Source organism: Calidris pugnax, unplaced genomic scaffold, assembly GCF_001431845.1.
Source record: "Calidris pugnax isolate Ruff unplaced genomic scaffold, ASM143184v1 scaffold81, whole genome shotgun sequence".
In the NCBI taxonomy this organism is placed as follows: domain Eukaryota; kingdom Metazoa; phylum Chordata; class Aves; order Charadriiformes; family Scolopacidae; genus Calidris; species Calidris pugnax.
The window spans coordinates 12,130,495-12,142,843 of NW_015090880.1; the positions used below are offsets into that span (position 1 = coordinate 12,130,495).

At 41.7% G+C, this 12,349-nt stretch overlaps 1 protein-coding gene across 1 annotated transcript; it reads left to right on the forward strand.

Moving 5' to 3' along the window:
• Window positions 1-5: 5 nt before the first annotated feature.
• Window positions 6-12,217, forward strand: ZXDC (ZXD family zinc finger C; the record flags this gene model as incomplete). The annotated part of the gene is made up of 10 exons (XM_014946655.1): window positions 6-312; window positions 857-1,009; window positions 1,955-2,033; window positions 2,147-2,277; window positions 3,157-3,327; window positions 3,896-4,581; window positions 5,344-5,428; window positions 7,251-7,423; window positions 8,705-8,806; window positions 10,011-12,217. Coding segments are annotated over 10 exons (1,974 nt in total), but the record flags the coding sequence as incomplete, so codon positions are not given.
• Window positions 12,218-12,349: the final 132 nt, after the last annotated feature.

A 12,349-nucleotide genomic window follows, 5' to 3' on the forward strand; every position in this document is an offset into this window, starting at 1 on the left:
GGGGGGGGACGGCGGCGCGGCCCTTCGGTTGCCCGGTACCGGGCTGCGCCTGGTCGTTCGCTACGGCCTACAAGCTGCGGCGGCACCTGCACTCGCACGACAAGCTGCGGCCTTTCGCCTGCCCGGCGCCGGGCTGCTCCAAGCGTTTCACCACCGTCTACAACCTGCGGGCCCACAGCCGCGCCCACGAGCAGGAGGCGGCGCACAAGTGCGAGGCCTGCGGGCAGCGCTTCCCCAGCGCCGCCCGCCTCGCCGCCCACCGCCGCCGCAGCCACCTGGAGCCCGAGCGGCCCTACCGCTGCGACTTCCCCGGTAAGGCGCTGCCGGGGCCTCGGGGGCTCTATGGTTTCATTCCCTTCCCTCCACTTGCCAAAAAAAAAAACCCAAAACACATTAGCTTGCCCGGGTATGGGTGGGATCCCAGTGGTTCTGCTCGCTTTTTCCCTCCCCGCCGCCCATTTCATCCCCTCCGGGTCGCACCCAGGGCCTTGAGGAGGACCTCCCCGCTCCACGCCACCTCAATTATCCAGAGGGAAAGTTTGGGAGATGGAGGATGCTGCACCTTCGCTTACACGTGGTTTAGGGAAACGCCCGAGGTCACAGCACAAGTCTTCAGTGGGTCGCTCTAAACTGGGCTGTGCGTGGTTTGGTTGCCCACTTTCTCTAAATAATCGTAATCCCTAGGAGTACTGTCGTTTAGCATTGCACTGTTTGATTTTCCTATGTGCCAGGATGTACTATCTCGGAAAAAAGGATCATAGAAGTCCCTCACTACAAGTTGGGAGGGAGAAAAGAATCCAGTTTTCCTGATTCAGTGTTGTGGCAAACTGATGTGCTGTTTCCCTTCTCTCCCCAGGCTGTGAAAGAACATTTATCACAGTGAGTGCGTTATTCTCCCATAATCGAGCCCACTTCAGAGAGCAAGAGCAGTTCTCCTGTTCGTTCCCTGGCTGTAACAAGCAGTATGACAAAGCCTGCCGGCTGAAAATCCACATGAGGAGTCACACAGGTATTCATGAGGGTGACTTGTAAGATGGGGAAGTGCATGGAAGATATATGTGGGGAATGGAGTTTGGTTCACTGGAAAAACTGAACATCATGAAGGGAGAAAGGGTGACGGGAGTTATTCGGAGTCAGTGAAAATGTTTGATTCTTGGCTTTCTGAGGGCTAGGAGTCTGCTGAATGAACCTGCCAAATGCGAAGTAGCTTTTGGTTTGTGAGCTCTGTTCAGGAAAATTATCCCAGCTCTGTTCCCAAATTCATAGACGTTCAAAACATCGTGTAAATTCTAATCTTGGTCAAAACAAATGGCTAAACCCCTTTCAGAATGTGGAATGTATGTACCAAGGTTTGGAACAGCAAGAAGATAAATTTCAATGCAGACAAGTGCTCCTGATTTGCTAGGACCACTCCTAAGCTGAAATCCAGCCTTTTAATGTTTTAAGACAATAATTGTGTGTACTCTCTACTATCCTCTGTTTTCCTGGCTTCATGGCTGTACAGTGTGGGTTTTGTTTGTTGGGTTTGTTTAAAGTGTCAGTTTTGTTAAGTGAAAGTTCATAGACGTGATGGAAGCTGACTTCACATAAGTGTCACTTGACACTTAATTGTATTGTAATCCACAGGTCCAGAAAACAGGAAAAAAACATTTCTGTTGTGCTTGTTTTTAATAATGCCGTTATTGGAGCATCTTCAAGATAGCTCGTTAGTATGAGATGGATTGATAATTACCTGTGCTCACTGATGCTTAGGGAAGATGCAGTGGCCTTGAGTTAAAGAAGGCTCAGATTGTACGAGAGGGATGGGGCATCACAGAGCTCTGCAGTGAATTGCAGGAGAGGGTGGTTGAGTCTTCTTGTCTTAAATTAATTCAATTTAAGCAGCTTTTCAGATTTTTCAGTAGTGGTATGTGTTTCTGTATTATATTATTAACGTAACTTTTCTTTGCTTAAGGTGAAAGGCCTTTTATCTGTGACTTCGAAGGTTGTGGCTGGTCTTTCACTAGTATGTCCAAGCTGCTGAGACATAAAAGGTAGCCATTTCTGGTTATTCTGTCCTAAGTCACTTGCTGTTTGTTTGTTTTAATTCCAGTACTTAAGCAGCAGTGGATTTAATCATTCTAACAGTAATTTCCTTCCCTTGTAGGAAACACGAAGATGACAGGAGGTTTATGTGCCCTGTAGAAGGCTGTGGGAAGTCCTTCACAAGAGCAGAACACTTGAAAGGCCACAGTATAACTCACCTTGGTACAAAGCCATTTGAGTGTCCCGTAGAAGGTATTGTTCCACTCTTGTGTGTGTTAACTGGAGTCGGTGTCTATGTTGGCTGAAGATTCTGTGCTTTTTCCCCAAATGTAAGCTTATTACAGGATTAGAACAATTTAGTGAGTCTTTTAACAGTTTGAAGAGATAAAGCTAAACAGAAGACGTTGTAACTGTTGGAGTGATTTCTCTCAGATGTATGGATTGCAGAGAAAACATTGGTTCATGCTCTGGCTCAATTTATATTTTTTTTTTTTTCTCTTTATGATGAACAGGGCTACTTTATTCTGCAAAATCCTACTTCTGATTTTCAGTTTCTGTAGCTCGGCTTTTTCACTTGATTCATCAGAAGTAATGAAAAGTTGTCCAACACCTTCAAGGCCATGTTTTACTGTTGTGTTGTGTCATCTCGAGTGTTCAGTGGTTCAGCGCTGTGGTAGTCTCTGCTGCTGGATGGCCATGTGAATGGTGTCTGTTGTGGTCATATGGGAGCCTCGCTGATGCTCCATGGGTTTCTTAGCACTACCTCCATCGCTTCAGCAGGACTCCAGGAACAAAGATTTTGGGTCTGATCTGGAATATTCTGTTTCATAAAGTCCACTTGGTGATTGTTTCCCCTTTTAACGGGTTTGCCAGCAGTTTTCATGAAGAGTTAACATTTAAGATGCTATAGCAGGGAAAGCTTGTGCATTACAGTGAATGATTTAAGAGTTTCTTGTTGTCAGAAACAGGTTGTTGAACTTCTTCAGACAGGTTTTTGGCTTTCTTCTGATTCAGGTGCTGCAAAATGACAGAGTTCTGCAGAGCTACTCTAATTTGTTTCATTAAGATAATAAATATGAACATCAAATTGAAGTTGAATGAAACTTTAAAGCCTTTTATATCTTCTTGCAGGTTGTTGTGCAAAATTTTCAGCACGAAGTAGTCTGTATATTCACTCCAAAAAACATCTTCAGGATGTGGACTCATTAAAAACTCGTTGCCCTGTATCCAGTTGTAATAAGTTGTTCACTTCCAAACACAGTATGAAGACGCACATGGTCAAACAGCATAACTTCAGCCCAGGTAAAGTTGTTTGTTTCAAACTATAGGAGGTGCAATGGAAAAACTAAAACGTTTTATTAAGGAAAACGTGTATTTACTGATGTTGAAATCCAAGTCCCGTTGGTATGAATAGCAGAATCTTCACCAAGACTGCAGTTGGTTGTCCCTCCCTAAAAGTTTACGTGGGACCTGTAATTGAGTGTTGGAAAGTGAAACTTGAGCTTGACCTGTGTGAAATTGTGAGAAATTGCAGCGTTTTTGAATGAAGCAGAGCTTGTTGTTTTCCATGCCACCTGTAAAATACGAGTGATGACTAAAAGCACTCCTTTCCCCCCTCTTCTACAACCTAACTTAGTCTGGACCACCTTAGTGTTATCTTTTGGCAAGTGCTTTTGTGATTGAAATTTCTCAGTAAAGGAGTGAACTTACTTCATTAAGCTTCTTTTGCTTAAATCTGCTTTCAGAGAATCCGGGTCGTTTCAGTGGGCTCAGAATCTAGAGTTTTGAGCTTCCTCCCTTGACCATTCGTATTTTTCCTCCCCGTTGTCTGTTGAAAGGTCTGTCTTACAACCAAACCCTTCTCTTCCAGATCTCCTAACTCAGCTCGAAGCAACCAGCTCCCTCACACCCAGCAGCGAGCTCACGAGTCCGGGACAGAGCGATCTCAGCAACATAGATCTGGTTTCCCTGTTCTCCAACGTGTCTAGTAACAATTCTGGAATTGCGACGGACATGGCGCTGGTGAACTCTGGAATTGTCACTATCGATGTTGCTTCGGTGGGTTCGACGCTGGGAGGAAACCTGCCCGTCAGTAACAGCTCTTTGAGCCAGGCCGTCGATCCCTTGATACTGGTGGCCAGCAGCGATATGCCACAGAGCCTGGACAGTTCTCTCTTGCTGGGAACCAGCGCCACAGTTCTACAGCAAAGCACTTTAAATTTGGATGACGTGCAGACTGTCAACGCAGAGGCCTTGGGCTCGCTAGCCTCTCTGTCGGTGAGGAATTCCAGTCAGGATGTGCACGGTTTGACGTCCAGCAATAATTTAACAATCGACACAGCCACTTTGACTCCTTCTAGCAGCCTGGGCAGCACCGCCGTGCCTGAGTTACTAACGCCAACTAAAGTGGATCGGAATTTGCTTCCTGGCTCCGACGTTGTTGGTCAACAAGAGGGCAGCAAAGTCGTGACGCAGTTTGTCTTCTCCAACCCTCCAGGGAGCTACAGTGCACAGAAAGAAATGGATCTTGGCCCAGTGACTGGCAGCTCATTTTTGGTACGCAATAACTATATTTGTTTTACCCCTGTGTGACTGTGACACCCTGACTCTGGGGATATCCATTGCTGTTATATCTTATAGGGAGACCTTTGTTCCAGATTGTGCATTTTGGCTTTTTTTGGTGAAGGATACAGAATGTTATATTGAATTATGTGTTGTCAGAGTAGATCCAGTGTGGTGATAAGTTCTTTTAAGAAATACTGGAATTCTGGTGGGGAGAGTTAAGGGAGAACCTTTCAAAAATGAGGGATTAACAAATAAGTGGCCGTCTGTCTGAGGGTGAAACGGAATTTACAAGAATACCCAAGAAGAGGTGGTGTGTCTTGTGCATTTCATTCCAGGGAAATATTTGGGCTGGGAGAGTAACTGCAACATTTTCATCTCAGTCCTCATTCCTTTTAAGTACTTTCCTCCTTCTGCTTTACTATGGTATTGCAGACTTAACTGTTTATTTACATTACAAAGTAAATGTTTACCCTGTTCAAATCTGAACACTTAGAAATGTGGAGCCAACTTCCTTTTCTGTTGAACTCCAGATAAGTACATACAGGGAATTTGCTGAAACTCTAATCAGAAGAGCATGGGAAACAAGAAATTGGTGTTTGCGGTGTAAAAGATAAGTGCAACTGAGAACTCATTAGTCTGATGGTCTTTTTGAATGTTCTTGCATTCAAAAAACTTTGCATCTCTTGGCTTTTTTTTTTGTTGTTTTGTTTTGTTTTGTTTTGGGGTTTTTTTGTTTTGTTTTTTTTTTACTAGGAGAGCAGTGGGTCTGCGAGAACAGACTACAGAGCCATTCAGCTGGCCAAGAAAAGAAAACAAAAAGGGAATGGGAACAGCACAGGTGAGAAGCCGTTAATTTTTTTTTAAGTTTAATAAATACAATTATTTAGGGGTTTTGGTAGTGAAATAGGAGCAGTTACCTGAGCACATTCTCAAATATCCCATCCAGTTTATTGCTAGTTAAAATAATTATTTGTGTGGTGTATCATCTGTTACTCAGGATAATAACATTCTGTGGAATACCAAAATCAAGGTAAGTTTACAAAGAAATCTGCACCGTATGCTTCATGATTGTTAACAAAACACTACCCCTTCATCTCTTCATCTACTTTTTATTTTCTTATTAAAAGAAATAATATTGAGGTCACTTTGCTTTCTGTTGTTTATGCCTTTGGTCTTACCTAATAGGTTCTCTTTTACTCAGTACAATGAAGACATCAGCTGGATTTGTTTTGCTTCCATGGTTTACTTAGTAACAGTGTGTATACAGTGTTAATGAATTTATTTCTTAGCTCTTTATTTCTTTCTCAAACCTCTCCCTTAGATTTTAGCCATGTAGGGAGTTTTTGTGCAGGGCGAGGTTTAGGTCACTATTTCAGCTGTATCCTCTTTCTCTTAAACTGTAGTTTGACTCAGAGCTGTCTGATGTGAATTAGACACCCGTTACTTTGTCAGATCAAACGTGGTCTGTGGCTCACTAGACCTCCATGAGCTTGAACGTTTGAGTTGTGTCTACCCTTGGGGCTGGGGTGGAATATCACACATATCTATATAGTTTAGTTCTCCTTTGCTGTCTCTTAATACCTTCCATCTCTGAAAATCAAGGTCGTAATTTTTAAGGTGAGTTAAGAGACTAGTTCCGAATTGAGCACTGTCATGTTTCTGTATTTCTAAAAGGCAATACCTGAGCAAATTCTGTCTGGTTCAGTGAATCATCACATGGAAGGATATCTGCTTTATGAAGCTGGTTCTAGTGTCCTTGCATCATCAAATGTGCATGTAACATCAAACATGTCTTTTGGATGTTAGTTTAAAAAGATGATTGCACTTAGTCTGCATGTCTCCTAAAACGACCTCAGAAAATTCCTATTTCTGTTTCTGCTCAAGGCTCCCAGTTTGTCCACTTCCACCAGCTATTGCCCTGATGCTACTACGTGCTTCTCAAAAGTGGTCTAAAAAGTCTTGTATTTCTAATTGGTTTAACTAGGTTGAATGAATGTAGAGGGAAATTCGGTGTTTAAAAATAACTTATCCAAGGCTTTTATTTACTGTAAATTTAAAAAAAAAAATAAAGAAAAAAACCAGCCTGAAACAGCTGACAAGATTGTATCCTTACATTGATTTTGATTAGGTTATTGGTTTTCAGCTTGTGACACAAGCAGCTGGTTCATCTTCTTTTAAGCTGAATAATGCTTACAGTTCTCATAGCTGTACTTCTGTAGCCCATTCTACCTAACAGTCCTTGAAATCCTTCTGGAAGTAGATGAGCTTCACTATGCCCTTTTTACAGTTTGGAAAAATTATGTACATGATTTCTCAGGAAATGAGTTGCAAAATTAAAAATAGAAAATGCAGTTCTACTTCCTAATTTCTTTCTATAACTCCACAAATATGCTGATATTTCTGTGCTACCACAGGGGAGAGCCCTAAGCTTAGCAATTTGTGATGTGGTTTTAATAGCATTCATATAAAAAGATGCTCGGTCAGCAGTTGGAGTTCATCAGCTGATTGTCATTGGTTTTTAGTAGTTTCTGCTTAATTATATTGCACTGTTCTAGGCATTGCTGTGTAGTGTAAATAGCTGCATAAAATTGAAAAATACTAGTGGGAAACTTGGGTGAATTGTTTCTGATCATCTAAATATGAAAATTTCTCTCTTCTAGGGGCATCTGGCTCTAGTCAGAGGAAAAGCAAGGGTGGTAAAGTAAGCCCTACCAACTTTTCGTCATCCAATCCGGGCAGTCGACTGGGTGGCAACATAGTTCTGCCAAATGGAGGGCTGACCATAAGGGACCCTGCCACTGGAGCCCAGTATGTGCAAATTCAGCTTCTTCAGGTAAGAGCTGAGAAGGAAAAACATGCTCATCTTCTCTGTTACCCAAACTGGCACATTTATGGAAGAATCTGACTATCTGTGAACTTGGGTACTGCTGCCCCTAGATGGGATCTTGAAATCTGCAGTATGTACCATGTCCATTAGGGCAATTGCCTGCAAGAAGCACTTTCCTGGGATGTTTGTGTGAAACTGGCTTTACAGAGGTCTAGAAATGCCTGAAAACAGCTGGGTCAATCATACAACTGCTGGGGGCCCAAACAGATGCATTGTGGAAATGGGTAAGATATTTATATTTGGTTTAGTACTAATAATCACTCCAGTCTTGAATGTATGGGCACTGAAACATCCTGTAAGCTTCTGAGGCTGGATACATTTGATGCAGGAAACTCTGTGATGAAACTAAGACTTTTAGCAAACTTGCATTTTGCACGTAAGAGTTGTGAACTTTGAAGGGCTTAAGATTTTCCTGGTTGGAGAGGCAGTTATGAGAGCAGGAAAACAGATGCTACATTCCTGTCCCAAAGTATGGGGTAATTGTTCTTCCAAAAGCAAAGGACTCCTACCTTAGGGCTTGCATGGGAATATGACTTTTTCCTCCAGTCTTTATCTTTGTTGACACCACCCCCAAATTCTTACATTACTCCACTTCTCTCTCATTTACAAGATAAGTGAGACTGACATGAAAAGGTTCTTGCAAAATGAAGTTTCAGCCTAAATTCCTACTTCTCTAAACTGTTGAAATAAAGCTTAAGGTTTTTTTTCTAAAAATACCTAGTCATCTGTGTGGGCTGATAGTGGAGCCTAGTGGGTAGTATGTTTTTGGCCAGGTATATATCTGTAGTATCCAGAGAAGAGGATATGTTAATTCCACTTTATTCCTAACAACATACAGTATGGAGGAAGCAATGGGCAGAGTTTTCCCTCTTTCTGGTTTTCTCACGGGTGCAACCTTTATGTTGAGTATCAGCTTCACACAACATAATGAAAATTGTCACATATTTTGGAGTGTTATGTTTGTTGGAAGATGAACCATTTCTCCCTCCCTCCCTTTTCAGATCTTGTAGTTTTTCAGAGTTGATTATGATGGGATAGTATGTTGTACAGTGAGCTGGGTTCAGATTGAAGTGGCAGTTAGCTTTCCCCATATCTTTGTGGATCTAGGCCTTACTAATGAGGTGCAGTAGCTTTATCAGATTTTTGTGAGGCTGAGTGAAGTTTGCCATGATGTGCAGAGATTCTTGGGGGTCTTACAAACATCACATCATGTTTCTGCATTCACAGGATGATTCCCCAGGAGAGGGAGACTTGCCGTTTCAACTGAGCTCTCAGTCCTCCTCGTCACATTCTCAGCTTACAGTGGATTTACCTGTTCACATACTTCAGGTACAGTACGTCAGAGCTGTTGGTTTTTACTGCCTCACTTGAAAATGAAGACAGTGTATTCTGAATGCTGGTGTTCTGCCTAATGAAAATATCTCGTTTTCCACTGGGAGTTTAATTTCACTTAGAAGAAGTAGTAAACAGGGCGCTGCACTGCAAGATGTATCTTGTGTATGTTACCTACCTTTGACATGTCATAGGTGGTTGTTTTTCTTCCTCTGTTACTGAGTAATGAAAACGAAATGTTACTCATTTACTACTGAAGTGCCCCATCCTTGTTTTCCTGATCCCATCCTGCAGATACTATGTGGGTCAAGAAAGAGGATTGGAATTGATATGCAACAGGCTACAGGAAGGCTGGGAAGTGGGGAATAAAACCTTAAGCTTAGATTTCAGAGCAGTGTCCATATGGGGATGTCAGTTAGATCAAAACGCCTGCTCACTTCTACAGTCTTTGGTTTCACTACTTGCCATCGGTGTCCATATGGGGATGTCAGATCAAAACGCCTGCTCGCTTCTACAGTCTTTGGTTTCACTACTTGCCAACATTAACTACTGAGTGTCAGTGGTGTTTGAACACAGAAAACTTCTTATAGCTTCTTGTGTCAATGTTTTGTTATCTGCTGTTCCAGTAAACTGCATGTTCGTGAGCAGGAGCAGCTGAGAACTGAAGAGCAATGAATGATTAGCATGTGCATAAAGCATATTTTCTACTTGACCACGTGGGGCTTTGGTTTTGACAAACTGCAACTCAGTTACTGACTGTGCTTCTGGATAGAAAATAAAGCTTTTATACTTGAGATGGGGCTTTGCTTTTGACAAACTCTGCAATTCAGTTATCGTTACTGAGTGTGCTTCTCCTGGATAGAAAATAAAGCTTTTATACTTGAGAGGAGCACCTTACTATGATAAACCTAGAAGTAGTAGGATCATTGGCCATGGCAAAGAGTTAATAGAGGAAATGCAAATAGTCAGTGATCTTAAATTTATCTCCATTATTAATGCTCATCTGAAGTGTTCCAAAGGGAAAACTGGAGCGGCACAGTTTGAGCAGATCCCCACAGTGGGAGACCTTTGGGTTTTCTTTAAACCATTCAAAGTGTTTCTCTGCTCTAGGGTAAATGTCAAGGTAATCTTACTGATAAGCATTAAAAGCATCTAGAGGTGCAATCACTGAACTCTTCGTGCTCTCTGTTTGCTTTAACAGGAACCACACAATTCCACTGAAGATGATGCAGGTTCTGATAACTCTCAGTTCACTGGAAGCACAATAAACTTACAGGATCTGGAATGACCATTATTAAGAACAGCTACTTGAAAACAAATTGGGCAATCATGTCTTGACAGAGTGAGATAACTGTGGGTCTTTTCCCAAGGAAAATATGAAAACTGGGAGTACTGGATTGTGGTTGCACACTTTGCAATTTGCTAAGGACAGTTGCAGCTGAAAGATTTTTGTAAAAAAAGTCAATCCCACTTGATGTGCCTGTGTAAGATACCCTGTCTGCCTCGCGGTTGGAGAGCCCAAGGCAGACTGCTGTACAGTGTTGTTCAGGGAGAAGTACTGTATTAAACTTCAAACTGAGGTAATAGTTACTGTTTTCACAGGAAAGCAAGTATTCTACAGCTAACAAGTACAAATTTATAATCCTACCTATAACAGTTAAAACTTTTCTTCCGTTGGTCTCCTGCTGGAGCCAGTGGCATCGAGGAATTAAGAGCTAAAATTTGCAAGTATTTTTGCTACACAAAAGAAGAATGTTTTCGGCCCCAGTTTTGGCAGAAAACTGGAATAAAGTGCCACAGGTAACAAAATTAATATCCTATGCCATGGAAATGAGATGCTCTGAAATCTTTGTTTTAGAAAGCTAGATTCTAAATGTTAACTTAGCTGTGAATCAGTTTGTAGCTCATGTTGAGTTTCTCCCTTTCCTTGCTCCTGCGTCCCAAATATTTTGCTGAATTCTTCCAGCAAAACTTGAAAAAGAAAACTGCAATAGAACTGTGCTGACTGTAAGTGTATAGCTGAGAGCCCAACAGTATCTGAGAGAGGTTGTTTTATCTTTGTGTTCCCTTTTTTTGGGAGGAATGTTGACTGTCATGTAAATTTAAGCACCTTGATTTTCTCTCATTTATCAACTGCTGCCAAGTTACCTGTAAGCTGGCCACTATTTTTTTATTTTGATGTTGGTTTCTTTCCCTCTCAATTGAACACTGTTAACACTTGTTCTTCATTGCTATCCCAGTGTCACATGCACGTGGAGCTTCCGGCTGGTTTACAGAATATGCAGTTCTCAGAGTATTTTATGAGAGGAAAAGAATTGTTACCTGGGAAGATTTGCCCCACTGAAAAACTGCAGTTTCTCTTGGGGGCAGGGGGAGATGTTGTATGTACTGTACTTACTGGATTGCAGACAACTAAATAAGTATAGGGTTGTATAGGAAAAAAAAACCACACCTTTGGTTACGTTTTAAGGTAGTAATTTAAATGTTTCTTATGGTGATGTACTGAATGCCTATAAAATTATGTATAGGAGTTTGATAAAAGGGTGTATGTACTGTTTTTTATTCTCAATGAGGTGTGTGTGTATGCACGTATGTGTAATTTTTTTACAAAGTAAGATATGTCATGCAGAAGAACGTTGTGATCTTTCTAATCTTGCACATATTTATTTATTTTACAGTTATACTGATGTTGAATTCACACGAGGTCATTCAGAAATGCTTTTACTTCCTGTGCCTTTTGAACTATGTATGTGTCTAGATAAATGCTTTTTTGGTTAAAGACTTGGGGAGGAGAAAGAAGTATACAGGTTACATTCGACTTCAGATCCCGATTTGTAGGCAGTATTTTATCCTCTGGTTGAACCAGTTTTATTTTTCTATCTTTAGCTTAACTGAGCATTGAGGTCTCTCTGTTCCTTTCAACCTGAGTTTACAGCTTATGTCCAGGGAATCTCCTAACCCCCTCAGGTTGGGTTTCCAAGCCAAACTAATTGGTAGGTGAGATCTTCTGCCTGGTAGCTGTGACTGCAGCACAGAGTCCACTCCTAAGAGGTAAAAAGGTTGAGTAGGAATCACGCTGAACGGGGACTGCTGGGTCTTGTGCTAGTGGTCATCGTGTTCTTCCTGGAAGCTGAGACACCTCGAGCTCCCAATGCCTGCATTATTCTGTCCTCAAGGACCATACCAGTTCTTCATCTGTTAAAATGGCCAAGGAACACTCCATCTTTTTATGGGACTTGAACCGAATCTTTCTACTTCTGAAAATGTACCTCACTCAGCTTTGTAAGTGAATGTAAAGTGCTAACCTCTTGGGGCCGAAAATTGGATCACTTGGCTTGAACTCCATTGCTGGCAATGGGCACCTGCTGGTGCAAAAGGGTTAATAAAGCTTTTTTTTTTTTTTGGTCAGTTTGTCAATGGGTATTGTTCTTTGTATGGATGCATCTGACATAAAGCTAAGTATTAACTTTGATTTTTGCAATTCTGATACTGATTTCTGCAAAGCTGGGTGTTTTTCCTTTGATTGTTTCTTCTCCACAG